This window comes from Camarhynchus parvulus, chromosome 1A, assembly GCF_901933205.1.
Source record: "Camarhynchus parvulus chromosome 1A, STF_HiC, whole genome shotgun sequence".
Lineage (NCBI taxonomy): Eukaryota > Metazoa > Chordata > Aves > Passeriformes > Thraupidae > Camarhynchus > Camarhynchus parvulus.
The window spans coordinates 35,537,242-35,555,366 of record NC_044586.1 but is presented as its reverse complement, the minus strand read 5'-3'; the positions used below and the strand labels follow the sequence as shown (position 1 = coordinate 35,555,366).

At 38.8% G+C, this 18,125-nt stretch overlaps 1 protein-coding gene across 1 annotated transcript in view; it reads right to left on the bottom strand.

Moving 5' to 3' along the window:
- PTPRR (protein tyrosine phosphatase receptor type R) overlaps window positions 1–18,125 on the bottom strand; it is a 139,713-nt gene that overhangs the window by 59,598 nt on the left and 61,990 nt on the right. The window contains exons 3-4 of the mRNA XM_030959928.1: window positions 9,931–10,044; window positions 6,586–6,741 (exon numbers count right to left, since the gene is read on the bottom strand). Coding sequence (XP_030815788.1) covers window positions 6,586–6,741; window positions 9,931–10,044 — 270 coding nt within the window. The remainder of the gene's footprint in view (window positions 1–6,585; window positions 6,742–9,930; window positions 10,045–18,125) is intronic.

The following is an 18,125-nucleotide window of genomic DNA, read 5'->3' as shown; positions in this document are numbered from 1 at the left end:
AATTCTGGTTTCCATTGTAAACGGTCACGGTCTTTGTGTTTCCCTCTCACTGAAATTCTCTAATGGCTTAAAATAAACCTTTAGTTTAAATACTGAGCTGTCTTCCCATCCCAATGTGGCCTTTTCTCCTCTCTGAGGATGTTGTGTTTATCACAGAGTGTATCATAGGGGAAAGAGTTCCTCCATACAAAGATGAGTGGCTGCTCAATGGGCCTGTAGAACTGCAGGGATGCTCCAACATTTTTGTTTAGCCACCCATTAGCCTGCTCTTTTGCACAGCTAACGTATCAAGACAACTTTGTCTTCCAGAAAGGCAAAGCCTCCCAAAACCAAGCCTCTTTAGCCTCCCACACACAGAAAGTCTGGATGATGATGAATTCATGTGGGAAAGCTTCCTGAGGAGTGGGAGCTCATGGCCTGAGGAAGAGAACAAGCTGACAAAGAATGCTGGATGCTGGATCCTGATGTAGTTTTCATGGTCCTCCTTTCAGCACAGAATTAGGCACTGCTTGTTTTGAAAATAGGACAATGCAAGACAATTCACAGACATAATTGCCACAAAATGCAAACATTTTGAGAGAAATTGGGTAGCATGGCTAATTTACAGAGACTTGCTTGCTTGAAGAAATGCTTGTGTTTAACTGGGAGTTGACAGCTTTAGAACTGAAAGTGTAATAAAGAAGAGTTTTCTTTGGAAGTAATAGTCCTGGGAGCCAGAATGGAAATCCTTCAGCACAACTATAGAAACCAATCTTGTAAAATTAGTATATTTGTGTGTAAGTGTAATCATGCATCATGGTCTCAGCTTTAAAATGTTGCATGTATTGACAGTTTAAAAAGGCTTATAAAGTGTCAGTCTGATGTCTAATGAGCAACTTAAAACTCAGGGCTTTCAAAGAGAAGCTGGAAACCTTACCAAATATTTCTGCAAAAATTGTTCCTAGACATATTTAAACACTGTGGCTACTGTAGCGGGGTACAGCTCTCTGTGCAATCTGCTACCTCAGCACAGCAAGGTCATTCTGCTGTGCTCATGGCACAGGACTTGGGTCCCAATACTGGCTCAGAGCCCAAACCTGCAGCTGCTCCATATCCAAGACTGCTCCTGTTGAGCTCCATGGGAATCCCATGGTGACAGCTTCAGCTGCAGCTGCGGCCTGTTAGCTATGAACTCAATGTTTGACCCTGAGTGGGTTACCTGATGGCTTTCCGGTGTTTCATATCTCTCAGGAGGAAATTTAGATAAAAAGCAGGAGCCAAAGGGGAATTGGCTGAGCTGACCTTTTGTAAGTGAGTAAATGGGATGGTTTAATACCTCTTTACTGAAAGTAAATGAAAAAGTTAATGGGATTTTTAGTCACAGTGGATGAGAGACTTATATAAACTTTAATTCAATGATGTTACAAAACTCTTAAAATATTTTATAATAGACTTCATACATATAACAGACTGAAGAGAATAAAAGAAGATTTTAAGAGAATGAATCTCTATGATGTCTGTCTAGTGCTATGTGTGTTCAGGACATGTCTTTGCCTGACTTGTCTTTCTAACAATAATGTTCAAAGAATATTAACAAATGCTGTAAAAAGGGTAAAAAAGTATACCACAATTTAAACTTACTTGACACCCCATTTTGAAACACTTTAGTAGTACCTTCACCTACTCAGACAAATCTCTCTCCCAGATCTAGTTGATGGAGAGCAAAATCATTGCTTAAGCTGCTCCTAATGACAGAAGAAGCTGTGACTTCCAGTAACTGAGTAATCTCACACCCATGATAAGGAATTGCTTTTTGAAACGTCAATGCAGATCATTCAGAACTTTGTTCCTTTGTCTGGGAAAACTGATAAGAGGGTAGCAACTGCCACTGCTACGCTCCACTACAAATTGCTGACATCCAGGAAAAAAGCTAATAGGATGTCCAAATGCAAGGCAGAAACGAGAGGATTCTTGTCCTTCAGATAGTTTCTGAGGAATAGGCTTGAGGATATACTCAGAATAATTTGCAAAGATCCGCAGCTAATATAAGGGGGGAATATCAGAGCAGATGGAGTGGCAAGGGAATTTCACTAGCTCCGGGAGCACCAGATCCTAGAGCAAACAGGGAGGAAGGAATAATTTCCTAGTATTTCCATTCCCTAATGAGTCTCCAATAAGGTGAGTTTTTCAGGCAGAATGAGCCAGGTTAATTTAAGCTATTTGAATTCAGCATAATTCAATGTGTGGAAGAACCAAACGTAGTCTTACAATGCCATTCAATCACTAACCTTACTGAAGAGTGCCTGCACACAAGGGTATCTGCTGAATGGAACAAATGTGTTTTTTCTAAATAATTTTTTAAACTTTTTTTTTTTAAGATACTAAAAATCCATTCTGGCTTTTATGGTCTTATTATGGGAAAAATAGTGGAGTATTTCTACAAGCAAGTAAAATGAGCAGCCAGCTTTTGATAATAACAAAATAGACATTAACCTGAAGTAGTCAGTGTAAAATCTGTTATGGAAGGATTCTGCTGCAGTATCAGGACCTGCCAGAAAAGGTAAACTTTCAGTGGAAAACAGGTGAATTTGCAAATTGGGTCAGTTAACCCCAATTAGTCCCTTGGGCTGGAACCTAATGAGAGCATAGCAAGCTGTAGTTCTGAGCTCAGAGGAAAGCTTACAGGGAGCTGGGGGTAGAGCTCAAGATCAAAAAGGGTTCATGGAAGTTCACACTGAATAGCTTTTTTTTTTTGCTATTGTAACTATGTTAGCTGAGGAACATTAGGAAAGGCTGCCAAAAATCATTTCCACCCCCAGTGAAAACATGTAGGAATGTGTGTGACCTCTCAGGCTCACAGGACATTGGATAATAACCACTTAAGCACGTCTCCCATGACAAAGTCACCCCAAAAGCTCTACTTCAGGTACATGCGTGATGAAGTGCTGTGATTCCACATCCACACTGGCAGCCTGCAGGGCTCCTGTTTCTGTTGGGTGCTCTGGGTGCACCGTGCAGGTTTCACACTACAGCTGCCTTGCCTGATCACAGGAGCATGTCCTTGTGCTCTGCTTTGTTCCCAGGTGCCTCTATCAGTCCAGGCTGTTGTAATTTCTAAGATAATTGGTTTTGATCACTTGTCCTTACAGCGACTCACAGTTTCTGTATACTTTAGGTGCATGATTGCTTCCTTTGATTTCTTCTCTAATATGTTAATATCACATACTTCAAAGGCAACCTCTTTGTGCAAGGAGGCTGTAATGCTTCATTCTGGGATTGCATAATATTGGTATGAACTCTGGAAATTTCTTCTTCAGTGACACATTTCCAGCTGGCAGTTAGCTTAGCTCTCAAAACATAGTAACCCTTATCTTATGTACTGTAACTTCAGTTATTTTTGTCATTCAAAACCATTTCAAGTTCTCTTCTAGTAAATTCTGAAATCTAGTAAATTCTGAAATCCAAGCAATTTGAAGACTTTAGGAAGCCAGGATTCCCACACCATAATAACAGGCTGCCTAAGTCATTGAATATAGTCCTACCATCAAGCACAATTTGGTACTTTGTTCTGGAGAATTCTGCTCCATGGGATGTGGTACATCCCATGGAGAAGAACTCAGTCTGAAATCCCACTTCAGACACAAACTTTAGACCACAATAAAAGAACAAATGCTACAACTACAATGAGCCATTGGAAAATCAAGGAAAGGCATAGGTGTTGTCCTGGACCCCTGAAATGGCAAGGACACCTTTAAATTTACACATTTCCACTGGTACATATCTCATTTTACACCAGGCAGTCAAGTACTCTCGTGGCTCCTACAGCAAAGACATATAGGGAAACTGCTCTTTCAGCAACTGCAGAATAAGAAACTGGGATATAATTTTGAGACAGGCAATTTACTCAAAAATAGATCAAGCAGTGATCAATGCATCAGCAGATGTGAACAAGCAAATTATTTCTGTAATGAATGGAAATGTAGTTCCAGGTACTGACATCCACTGGGATTTTTGCTGTTTATGGTACAGTATGGGCTGAAACTTTGAACAAAGCAGTTTTCCAGGTGGGTTTTCCTACATAATCTTGGCAAAATTTCTTTGGACAGGCAAATCTCCCACAGCATTAACCCTCTGGGGGTCTAGTTTACACTAAACCTTGTTAAAAAGGGTCAACCAAGCAATCTCAGGAGAGGTGTCTCACAGATGGGATGAACTGCCTGTCAAACACATCTCTTTTTGTCTGCCACAGAGAGAGAGCCAGAAGACTTTCAAGCCTTAGGCAGCTCTCTTACTGAAATACAGCTGAAAAAGGAGACAAATTCCAGCCCTAACACCTCTGTGTCTGCCACCCACCTAGAAAGATGAGAGTAATGTTTCCTTTGCGCACAGATACACTGATAACGCACATACAATACTGCTTGTGAAGCATTCATACTTTCGGTAGAAGAGCGTACAATTTTAGCTCATGCTTTAATCAGGATTGATAGCTCAGTAGTACACACACACAAAACATTCTACAATGGGTAAAATCATGTATCACAGCTATGTAAGACTTTGTATAATTATACCTTCCTTCAAAGGTTTGCCTGTTTTATTTCGGTTTGCTGTTATTTTGGAGTAATTTGTTCTTAGAGCAAGTTGAGGGCATATAAGTGGTTGGCAGCTGACCAAGTAAAGATTGTATGTTGTTTTTTTGATGTTCTTTTCTCTGTAGTCTTATACATGTAAACTATTTATTGAGATCCACAAGGAATATGTAATTAGTGTATTGCATATTAGTGCAAAGCTGCATTATTTTTCAGGATCAATGCCTTAGCTGTATAATCTGCTATGAATTGAAATATTAAAATAATCTCTTGTGTCTCCAACAGTATTAGGAGCTAGAGACTGCACAGCTTTCATTCTAATAATCCTGTTCTAAATGATTACCTACATTTTTTTCCAGAAGGAAAATACAAATATCTGAACACTCCAGATTATTGAAATGTATCTAACTCAAGATGAGCTCTTGAGTTCAAGGCTTGGTTTTCTTCCAGCATCTCTTCATAGCTTGATGACATTTCTCCGTTCATATATTATTCATATACGTTCTTGCACCATGTCTACCTGAAGTGCTATTTGTAGTACTAGGAATAGATAATTGCCTCTATCCCAGCTGTCAAGACTCATGTGCTTCAGATACAAAGGAAATTTTGACCTAAAGGAAGCTTCACTCAGTTTGCTGATGGGTGATATAAAGACTTGATTTATTTGGAAACCACTGCTTTGCTATGCTTTGTATTAGAACAGTTAAACTTGAGAATCTGAATTTTGATAGTGGCAGGTTGCTGTAGTAGAACATGAACTGGCCTTGTTTTCTATTTCATTTTTTTGGTAACAAAGACATCTAGATTCTGAGAATACTTAAAGTGAACAAAACAATTTCTAATCAGTAGAAATACAGATAGGCATAACATCGCAATGGCTCAAACAGCAGTGTCTCAAACACAGCTTTAGGTATAAAAAACCTCAGGAACTTTTTACCCATAGAGGGAAACACAGCTTATCAGAGGATTTAAATTTTTTTCCTGTTTTTTTTGGACACCGACACTTCCTCTGCCAAATTGGGAGTTTCCACTGAAAATATTGATTCTTGACAATATGATTGAAGGGGTTTGGCCCCAAACTGTATTCTGAGGGTCTTTATATGGATATAAGGGCTTCAGGTAAGACCCTAAATAAAATGCAGCATGATATAAGGGCTTCAGGTAAGACCCTAAATAAAATGCAGTCATGTCCATGAGCTCACTGGCTTTTTACCCTTAAGGCTTTTACTTTCTTTCATTTTCTGGGCACATTTTAAATGGTTGACCCAGAATTAGATGTCCATCTCACTGATAATGTCTCAGATAAGCTGTGGAGATGACAATGTTATCTCTACTTGGAAATGGATTTTTTTTCTTCCAAAAAAATGGATGAAGTCATACAAATAATAGCTACAAGATTTATTTTTACCCTCTTTTTGGAGCACATAAATAAAATAAATCTCTTGCCAATGCTAAAAATAGCAAGAAGCACAGGTGAAATGTACAGATTCAGTTTTTCAAAATCATGTCAGACAAAAGTTACATGGGTAGTAATGGTGACACCCAATATCTGCATTCCATTTATCTCTCTATTGAAATTGTTATATCTTCCTACCCCCCATTAATAGATTGGAATTCCTTATGTCCATTTCCTTTAAGGCAATTAGTGCATGCTTAGGATCTAGACTCTGATTTCAATGGTAGCTCATCTGTGCGAGGAGGACGTGGATGTTAAAGAGTAAATAGCCTAATAAAGCACTACAAAAGTAATTTAACAGAGATAGTTGGATGGGGCTCTGAGCAATCTGGTCTAGTGAAAGGTACAACAGTCCATGGCAGAGGGGTTGGAACTAGGTGATCTTTAAAATCCTTTCCAAGCCAGACTATTTGAGGATTCTATGATAATTGCCTTACACTAGTGATGCTCTCTAAGCCCATACATTTTTTGCCTCATGCCTGAGAACCTCAGCTGGAATACTACCAAGGATGTAAGTGCCTAATCTATATCAAAATAATACAGGTTAGAAGATTGATAACCAACCTCAGGGGAGACCTCTGTTATTCCAAACTGGGATAAACTCTGATGCAAAATGTTGATATTAAGGGAACGTAGTACTTCTTCAGATGGGAGCGCCTCAGAAATTCCTGGCTTCGTGTTCAGTGGGGACACAAACAGTTCCACACAGTTCTTCTTCCCCTAGGGAAAAAAAAAAAAAACAAAAAACAAAAAGAAGCAAAATCATAGGAGGGGTCTCGCATTAATCTCTACTCTCTGTAGATTGCAACTATAATTCCAAAGCATGGAGTATAAAGGTTGCAACCTGCTCTGTGAGCAGAGCATACCTTTTGCCTGTCTCTGTAAATCCCAGCAGATTGTGGAAGAAAATGCAAATCCTATATGTGGGCATGAGTGCTTTGTCTCAATCAATATTGACAAGGTAGACTTTTCCTGAGTCTAGTATCATTAAACAATCAATGTAACATAGTGATAGGAGGAGCCATGGGATGGGGTCAATGGCAATGTGCCAGCAGGGATTTTAGCAGATAGTTCATCTGAGCTGAGCTGAGCTGAAATAGGAATGCTTAGCATAATGCTGTGATATTTTGACATTATTTTCTGGTCCCTTCTCAACATATGGCAGACACATACCACAATAAAGTCCTATTAGTTGACTGCAGTGCAATTTAATATCGTCCAACAAAATTAAAGGACCAAGGACATTTTTTTAGCACTAAATGAGTGACCTGAGAATGTCTGCTCCCTTATCTATTAATTCTTACCCTGGTGTCTTTGATGCAGTCCTCACAGCCTAAGAGGTTCTGTGTTAGAAAGGTCAGTGATGCCCACTCTGTTCCAAGGTAGCAAGAGGAAAGAGATTTTCTATGTTGTGATAGACTTGAAAAGCATGCGAGACAGCTCTGATGTCCAAACAGGATGTGGGAACCCGGTCTCCCCAGGGCTATGGCCAGTGTAGCTGACAGTGTGGAGCAGATTCCAGATCTGAGGGATCCCACACACATGAGGTAGGCATGGAGCTGCTCCCTGCATTGCTGCGTGGGCAGGCAAGAACCTCACCAATCTGGTTATTTGCTATTGATCATGATGGGATGGGAGAGATCAGTTCAAACAGGGATAATCCTCATTTCCCCTGCCTCTTTCCCATCACCTTGAATGTGTATATTATCTCTGCTGAAGTGAAGAAAAAGACAACTTTTGCTATTCTTAAAATACTTTTCCATGAAATTCTCTTTGCATAAAATACTCCTTGCATTCAAAACAGAGCTGCACAGAAAGGGACTCTTTCAAACATGTTTGCCCTAAATCTGTCCTCTGTGCTCTCACATGTGCTGCTGGTCCATCTGCTCAATAACAATGGTAAGGACACTGGCTACCAGTGGGACCTGAAGAAACTGATTTGAACCTGGGGTTGTACTCAGTCTCTGACATGGGAAGGGGACCGCTGCTGTGTGCAGGTCACAGGCACCAGGCAAGGCTTGGTGGGTATGCAGCATTCCCAGTGTTTTGTGCCTCCTCTGTCTATGAGTTTCTCTATCCCATTAAAGTAACTTTATGGGAGGAGGATGTACTGGAAAGGCTAAGGAGACACTGGAAATAGTGAGTTAATATTTCCTGGCATCTGTGTAACATGTAAGAGGTTAGCAGGCTGTCTGCTCCCTCTGTGCCCATCCACATCCTGGCTTCCAGACTCCTGATCACTTCTGAGCTGCTCACCTGGGACTGAGTCACCTCACCTCACGTCAGTCACCTACCTTTGAAAGCCAGCAGAGAGGGACTGGCATCTCTTAATCCATCCTAATATAATCAGGATGGATCTCAGTGCCTCTTCTCCTGCAGTTACCATCCTCTACTGCTTTTACAGGGAGCCTAGATTAGTAGTTTAGAAACAACACACTGAAACAAGGCAAGATGAATTTTGATGTGCTCTGCTTGCTTGCCAGCACTCTGTGTGAGAGGAACTGTCTCATGCTAAAAGGATGAAAAGTGGGAATAATGTCTCCTAAGATGCATTCATCTTCCTTGTGGATTTTGACTGTGTGTGATTTTTAGAGCAAATAGAGGAAAAGTTTGCTTGCTTTCTTATATAGCTGAAATATTGACTCATAGAAGAACTTTTACAGGTGTTGAAAAGACTAATTAAATAATACTGCTTAGTGTACTCTGGTCTATATGCAGGTAAAAAATTACATTATCTCTTCCCTTAAATCATAAATGAGAGGAGAAAGCAAAAAGCAATGAAGCCAGTAGAAAAATAATCAGCATATTTCTTCTGTTTATTTACATAATTTCTAAGGAGCATAGTAAGAAAACTACTAGGTGATTCAGTATATTGAAATACACATCTCAGACTCCAAAATATTTCTCATTTAATTGTACTTTTCTCTGAATATATCTTTAAACGTTTCATTCTGGTCAATGCGGAGGACAATGAAATTTAGCATCGCTTGTCACGAATGAGTGATATTCCTGAAGAACATAGAAAGGGCTGCAGTGCATTCCTATTGATTTTTCTTGCTGTACTTTTTGTGAGATCTTCTCTCACAGAGACATTTCTTGAAGGAGTTTTATAATCCTTTTTGATGTATACAATCCTATCAAGCTTTCAAGGCAGAAAATACTTTTATGATTAACCTGTCAGTTTTCTTCCCTAATATTCAACCTGCACGTAGAATTAAAAACCTCTTCTTCCCTCTGCAAAGTGAATTGAAGGCTAGCAGTACACACATGATGTTGGATTTTCTTCCTTCACGGTAAAATTGTTATAAAAAGACAACAGTGTTATTAAGTATGCATACACAAAAAAACACACAATGACAGTTGTTTTAAAAAAGTCTTTTTTACTGGAAGCAAATTTATCGCCATCTTTTACCAGTAGGATACCATAGTCTACAAGATCATTTCTGAGGACAGATTATGATAGCAGAATAACAAAGCATGAATATTAATATTGTACATGACATTTAATTTACTAATGGAAAGTCTGAGGATAAATTGTGAAGATGCCTTTGAAAGGATGAATCACATGTATTTTTTGAGCAATATTCAACCTTTGAGAAACAAAACATGGATAAGGTGTGAACATGAAAAAGAACTGCATTGGAATGAAAACTAAGGGATAAGCAATCTGCTTATGAATAGGACAAAAAAGAGATTTATCTGGCTTAGCTGAGAATGGTGTATTTTCAAAGGAGAATTTAAATAATTTTGTAATCAGGATCTATTTTGCTGTAGTGCAGTTGAAGAAATGGAATAATAAGTATTTTTCTGTCCTATTTAATTGTACTCTTCCATAGTGGCAGGAAAATCAATACAAGAGAATTTAGAAAAACAGGTACACTTTAATACACACAGACTTTTGGTACTTACAATGAGTCTGTTGATATGAACTTGTTGAGGTAAGAGTCCCAGTGCTGCTGCCACTCCTTGGCGAAATATCCGAAGCAATGTGGTATTCAGCTTGTTTACATCCATTTGCAGTGTCTGAAAAACAGAAATCAGTTCAAATGAACTCTTTGTCCAAGACATTTAATTCTCAAGATGACTGATCTCTGGGGCTTTTCACTAATTGTTGTTGTGTTTTTTCCCTGTAACAATAATCTGTGTAATCTACGTACAACACAATCTATAATAGGTCTAAAGGTACATTTCAGTACCTTAAATGCTATTCATTAGCAAAGTACCACCTTTGCCCAAGTACACTCAGAATGGGTTCCAGATGGTTTTGGCTTAATTCCTTGGACAAGTCACAGTGTTAAAGATAACACAATTACTACTTTAGAAATGAAAGTTAAGCATTAAACATCAATTGCATCCTTAAAGAATGAGATGTTGAGTTTGCACAATGAAGATTCCTTTGAAATATTGTCTTAGCATATCTCCCTGAAGGTGAAGAATGAGTCACACATAGTGAAATCATACAATTTTAATTTTGATTAGCAGTTTCTGAGATCAGAAATGAAACATTCTGGATACATTCCCCATGTTTGAATTTCCTAAAGCTTCCTCATCCATGTCACAGGATGAGACAAACTATACCATTGAAACATTTTCTTTCCCTGTGTTAGAATTATAGTGAAATTTAGAAGTTTCCTCAAGTTCAGATCTTTTTTGTGAAGTCAGTGGAATTTTACCCAAGAAATAATTTAGGCTCAAATCTTCTGTGTCCAAGAAGCGCCAGATATTGGGTCTTCACATGATGCCTGATAGACAGTACTTCCCTGTAGTACTTTAGAGTCTGCTTCTTTGTTTTCATATCCCTTTTGCAGACAATATGTAGTGAAGAAGAGAGGAAAGATGACTATGTCAGACGGCCACAGGATTCCAATGCTTCTGGCAACTTCTGACTTAGGAAGTTACTAAGTTCTGCCTGAGCCAGTTGACTCAAGATAAAAAAGATTTTTTTTTTTAATTTCCTATTTAGAGCCATGGGCCAGCTTCCTGCTCTGGGGAACCAAGCAGGTATTCTTCCTTCCTAACCAGAGCTACATAAAGAGAATTAAATATCCGTGGGTCAGATATCACTGGGAATATGGTTATGGTTCAGAAAGAAAGGAAACATTTATCTCAAAGAACAGCAACATCACACATTTTGACTGTTGTTCTTTATCAGTGTTTATAAGCTGCAACATAAAACCATAAAATATTTGCTTTCCTTTTCCACCATCGATTTGATTTTTCTGTCAGTAGTGAGTGGTTTTCTTTCTTTTCCTCCCTTTTTCTCATTGTTTTACACTACTGGGATTGTCAGGTCTTGATGCATGAGATCTGATCTTACCACACAACTGAGCTTTAATTCCATCGTAAGTATTACAAGATTCTTCCACTTAAAATACCGTTTCTACCCTGGCATTTTCAAAATACTAAATCTTCTTCTCTTAGCTTCTTCTTGAATTTGACAGGCATCCTCAATGGTTACAAAACAGCTCCAACTTTATCACTGAAATAGATGTCTTGAGAGGGGACATGTGGAGGTCCAACAGATGTGAGCACCTTTTCTTCTGTACCTCAGGCTGACTCATGGACCACCTGACAAGAATTGGTTTGGAGCTTTGAAGCTGTGACTACACTGAGACAGCCTGGTCTGGAGGTCTTGAGTAAATGAGAAAGGGAGTTGCTCCTGAAATAGAAAGACTGTCATGAGGGTCCCTGGAGATACATGAGGATGGCATAAAGAGTGTCCAATCTGGTGACCCTGAGTTATGGGGTTAATAATAACTGTTTTACTGAGCAAAATTAGCAGGCATAAAATCAAAATACATTCATTTAAACATACTTGATCCTGGTATCATAACACATTATAGAGATATTATTAAATAGTATGTTAAAATCTCACTGATAAAGACACAGAAATGAAACAGCCAGAAAAAAATATCTAGCTTCAGAAGAAATAGAAGACCTTAAAGAGTCTATAAAAAGGTAATAAATTCTCATAGACTTAGTATGCTGGGATTGTGGTTCATCATATCCAGGCACAGTAAAATGTGGTGAAAGTCCATTATCTTCAGGAGAGTCACATTTCTGCCTACCAGGGCTGAATTCAGTCCACTGTGTCCTTTAACAAATATTCATCCATGGCTGCAGTGTGTGTGTGTCTGTAACAGCTACATTGTCCTTTGTGGTCCTGGGGGAAGCCTGAATACCCCAGTCTCTGTCAGCCTGGCATCAGCCTGCTTAAAAATCTCACCTGGCCTTGCACATAGAGATTACAGCACCCTTTTAGAAAACTTCCTCAGAAATTTGCCCTTATGCCTTATCTCAGGATGCATCTTCTGCAGCTATAAATATTTTCTTCTTTTCTTTTTTTTTTGACTTTTCATCCCAAAGAAGTCCAAAAATATCTAAGGAAGAAGCATCTCACACTGATTATAAGAACCTTGCTTTGCTGTTCACTGAAGCATCTGCTTCTGCTTTTCTGCTATCAGTGTGAATCTTAGCTCCTTTGCAATTATAGCAAAAATTAAGTAAGAGAATTACAGGTCACCTTTTCCTACTTCAGACAGCACAAGGGAGTGCATTTGACTCTTCCTGTCAAAAGGAAAGTAAGCAATCCAGAATCTGTCACTTTAGGAATGGAATTTCTAACTCAGTCAGGGAAAGGCAATTTACATAAATGCTTGACGGAATCCCAAGAGCACCTACTTTAGAGTGAGGAGAAGATCACAAATGTGCGCTGTGCTCTCTACTATCCCTTTTTTGGTATTGTATTCATAAAACCATAAAGCAGCAGTGGACTAGATCGGAGATGTATCAATTCATTACACTGTGGCGAACTCTGGGTGCTTACAGTAAATGACAGGAACAGGGCAAGATTAAAGTCTTTTCCCAAGTTCCTTCTGACAAGATCACAGCTAATTTATGTCTATTCAGCACAGACATCAGGTCTCCTCAATAACAACAACGTCATCAGACTGGTCTGGGATGAAGGCAACACTTGGGGGCATTATATTCTTGGCTCTGGCAGGTGCCTCCTGAAGGTGACTGAAATTTAAGTCTGACCTGAGGGTCTGGTGTAAAATTGCCTTTCTGCAAATTCTTAAGTATAACAACTTTTTGTTGAGAAAAGTTAGTAAGAGAAAAAAAAAAAAAGAAAAGAAAGAATATAGAAGAGAGAAAAGGAAAAAGAGTTAAATGCTACTATCAGAAAATTTTCAAAATGTTATTAATATTTAAATATTTTAATATTATTGTGCCATTCTGATGGCATGCCTGGATACCATTTTGACTATAGTCCACAAAGGTAAGAGATGAGGATAGGAAACTGCTAATGGATGAAGTACAAATGCAATAATACCTGTACTCAGACAAACAATATGACGTGGACATGTCATTATTAAGAGAATCACTCGTACAATGGAAACCTGACAAGCCATTTACAGGTTATAATTACAAAAATTAAATCCATGAGTGCTAATACCACCTGCAAAAAAAAGTGAAATTAACCTCTGTAAAGTAATCCATCTAAATAAATAAAACAAAGCATTAACATAGATACACAAGTTATGTCTTACTGTCTTCCTCTAGCTGCTCCTTTTGCTTTGGAAAAGAAAGGGCTGAAACATCCCAGTAAGACAGCACAAATCCTTTACCTTTGCTCATCTGCAGTGTTTATCATGGACTGCAACCATCTCCCCAAGGAGGTTATGATTTTGAATCAGCTGCCTCTATTGGCAATAGCGACTTGTTGAGCCCAGAGGCGAACCCCCTGGATGGCTCATTTTCCTGAGCAATTACCCACCTGGATATTGCAACTGTGGCGATGGTTTCTAGGTTCCTCTGATCCAAGGAAAAAAGGCAGTTTGAACTGAAGGAGTTTTCTGCTTGTAGTGGAAAACTTGGGAAGACAGAGTTCCAGAAAGGGAAACTCAGCACAGAAGCCCAACAAAGATCATTCAGAACTGACATCCTACAGTGGCTTTTTAATAAAGATCCTCATGTTAAAGGGACAAAGAAAATCTCTAACATGAAAGAGAACATGTGACACAGAGTCTGAAATAATACTTTTAGGATATTACAATAAACCTTAATTTGCCAGGTCATGTTCGGCTTCTTAAGAAAAAATCAGAGAAGAACCTCCTTCTTACATTTTCCTTATCATCAATTATATCCTTTCTGCAATGAGCTACAAATATACAATTCCATTTCTATGCATTGTTGCTCCTCCCAAAACTTCTTCTGGTCCTAGCACCACAGATGTTTTCTCAAACCTCCAGCTAAATTGATTATACAGACCAAAACTAATCAAAGATAAAGAAGATTAAAGGTGAAAGTATACATCTTAACAACACTTTTATGAAAAAAGATGAAAACTAAATCAACAAATTATACATGCTAGGAATTTTACATACTTAAGGGCAACTGGGTAATGAGTTCTATTTTGTGCTAAAACAAAAATAAAAATAAACACACTTCTTTAGTTAAGCCAAACAAGTGAGAGAGCTCAGAGAAGAGTTTTCTTACCTGACTGTTCTCCAGTTATTTATACATCGTTTTAAAAATTCAACAAAAATGCTATAAAATGGGAGGGTTTTCTGCACTAAAGCAAATATTGCACTATGGCCAAGCTGTGGGTCCCTCTATCTGAGCACCCCAACCTGCTGCCTGCACAGTTCATCAGTGCCACAGTGTTTCATCCTGTCACCCTAATCAGACAGCCTCAGCTGTACAACCAAAATAAGGATGTATATATCAGGAGGGAACCTGAAAGTGTTGCAGATTTATTTGTACAGCTTTGGTGCAGGACTACAACAAATATATAAAAAATTGTGAAAATACCTGTATTTTCTGTCTTTTTCTCCCCCTAAACACATTAGATTTTCCTTCCTGTCACTGTTCAATATTTGAGATTGCAGCTGCACTGGGCATCAGGTGAGTCCCTTTGGCTGGCTCAGGTGCCTGATACACACTCACAGAAGATTTTGGCTTTCTAAACTTATGAGAGTCATGTGTCACAGCAACTTTAGTGTCTCAGGTAGTCCATGAACCACCTGGAAGGCAGTACATCCCCAGACAGAATTATGAAACTACAACAATGCATTCTGCCAAGTGCCACTCCAAAGGAACTTTGCCCTAAGCCAAACTGCTATCTGAGGTGTATTCACTCCTCTCCCATTTACCTCTCCCACTGCCATATAATCTTCTGCAAGAGGAAAGACCTGCCCTTTTATGAGGTCTACATTAAACTTTGAATTATGTCTGTAAACTAAGATAAAATTCTCATGAGTATAAAATCAATTATTCTTAGTGGTTAATTAAAGTAGTTTCATATTTCTGTGTATCAGCAGTTGTCTGCAGTGACCTACTCAAACTTTCACACATAATATATTTCTTCTAAAACACAATATGACTAGAAAAATCAGTCTTGGGACATTTAAATACTTCCAATGTCAGAGAACAATTATTGAATAAAGTGTAGTGAAAATCACCAAGAATAGTAGAAAAATTACAGGCATACACTTGAGTTTATAAGAATCAGTGAAAAGCAATGAGAAACATTCTCGACCAGGAACATGCTTCTGTTTAAGTCATCCATTTTCTACTGAGGAGACACTGAGGCTGCAGAATATGGAAATCTGCCAACCAATCCCAAATATCATATGTAGACTGCAAACATATATGTGCTTGTCCAAGTAGTATTTGGGTGATAAGAAAATAGAGCTCTAAGTTGGTTCTGTATAAGTATTAGGGAAAAAATGATAGGAACAGGTTACTTTGATTGCTTCAAGTCCTGATTAGTTCAGGGAAGTTTAGTATATTGGTTTGTTTCTTTTCAAGATGTGACAATGTAAAATTTCACTCATATTTTTGCTAGGAAAAAAACCCAACCCACATCTGTTATGAAAAATCTTTGTTTGAAGTAAGCATACTATTTCCTGGAATTATGCATTTCTCATATAGTATTAAATAGCAATTTTGGCTCTTGATCAATTTTTCATGAAAGCATATACATTTAAATATTTATGCATGTTATGAGCTCTATGGAATAAGACAGAAGTAACACTGATGAGAAATATAGGGTTAATCCAATTAGTCCAGATAGCTGTATGGTCTCCCCTCAAAGTGATTTGCAAGTGAATGTTAATTAAAATATGAGAAAGTGAAAATGCATGGATCAAAGCAGTCTTTTCCACACTGCAATTAATCCACAGACTCCACCACAGGAAGTTGCAGAGGCCAAAGACTGAATATGAGGTAGCAATAGGTCTGAATGCCTACATGGACATTGAAAGTCACAAATGTCCCTGGAAACTGTACAGAAGGCATACTACAAGCCCTGTCATGCAGTTGGCTATCATACTCTGACTGTCAGAAACTAAGATGAATACTAGTGCTACAACAGAAGAAGTTCTCAGTCTGCTGTTGTGAGGTTTGAGTGCTGCCCACCATCCTGGGCTAGAAACTGGGTTCCATTCTAGTCCATTCTAGTTTGCACAGGCAGGTACCAGCTGAAGACAATCCTAGAGACTGCTGCATCACAGAGGTTGAAGACACCATACCAGCTGTTGTGATGCTCGGGCACTCCACTAGCATCTGCTGCTCAGACTGGCAAAACTTTCCTGGAGGTGGGTGCATGATATGACCAAACTAGTTTGCCTCAGCTGTGTGACAGATTTACATTTCTTTTTCCAGGGAGAAGAACTAATTTCTCAAATGAAATCAGCTGATTTGGGGCTGATTTGATCAATTCTGTAGGAAGCATCAACATAAGAGTGAGAAATGTTGCATCTGTGAGGTCTGGCTCTTGGCCACAATTCCCTCAATTCCCTTACTGAGCTTACTTGCACTTGGGCAGTGAGTCAGGCAGCTATAGGAAGACTTTATGACCTTCACTGATGATTGAAGTGTACAAGAATGAAATTCAGCCCACTAAGGATAAGGCTAGTGTCTTCAAGAGGTGCACTTTGATTTTTATCAGTCCTGTTTTGCATTAACCTCTCGGCTTGCAGTCTCTAAGAAAAGATAAGAGCCAGCTCTTCCAGTGTGGTGCCACAAGGTAATGTGGATTGACTGATCTCATCTAATGAGAAGACACAGAATAGTTTTCTTTAGTCCAAAGGAAACCTCAAAAGGTTTATTATTTCATTCTCCTGGCTTCTGAGTTGTGTGGGTCATTCCTGTACCACAACATGAGGTAGTTAGTGGGGAGAGTCTGAAACCATGTGTTACACTGTCCTCACAATGCTCATATACCTTTCCTATGGTGTCATTAATGCATCAATCATTAACCACATATTTGGAAGTCAAAAAGCATGTACAGGTTCCAAACACTGAATGCACTGCAGATTTTGAGAAACTACTGTTCCATAGCCCCTACAACTCAGCAGAGGAATAACCTTATTCAAAGCCCAGTAAAGTTAATAGAACCTGTCCTGAGTAAGAATGTTGCAGAATCCCATATCCTAAATGCCCAGGGGATGCATGTTTGTCATTGTTGAGGGGCTGTAGGAGAGGAGAAGGAAAAGTCATCTGCTGTCCATGGGACACCAGTTCGATGCAGCCTCACCATTAAATAATACCAATACCAGCAGGTCTCTGTACTGTGGGAGCCCTTGGGAAGGGAAAGGGAGAGGAGAAGGAGGCTGCAGTAGTTCTCTTGTTCTTCATGGCTATTTTTAAAAGTTTGACAACTATTTTTAAAAATATTAAACTGGGAGTGCTTGCAGTTACTGCCAATTGATTACTAGTATGGATGAGAGGCTGAAATGTTGCTATGCCTCTGGCCTTAGCAAGTCTGCCTCAGTTGTACTGCTTCAGTTCTATGCCTATAAATGGGAATAAGAGAATTTGAGTCTTCTCAGGATTTTTTATATTTGAAAAAGATAAAGGTCAGATATGTAGAATACAACTTTTCAGCTTCTTTCACAGACAATTTTAATGTTACTCCCAAAAGTTACTTCCTGTCTTTTTTTAATTAGGATCTGCGTACCTTCAAGGACTGGAATTTTCTTAAAATAACAGCTGAAGTTCATTTCAAAGCTCTGATAGTTTTCTAGGCTTTTTCATGCATCCTTCCACCTCTCCCTGCCCTCCTCCCTTATGGCAGACATTTGCAAAGGACAAGATGA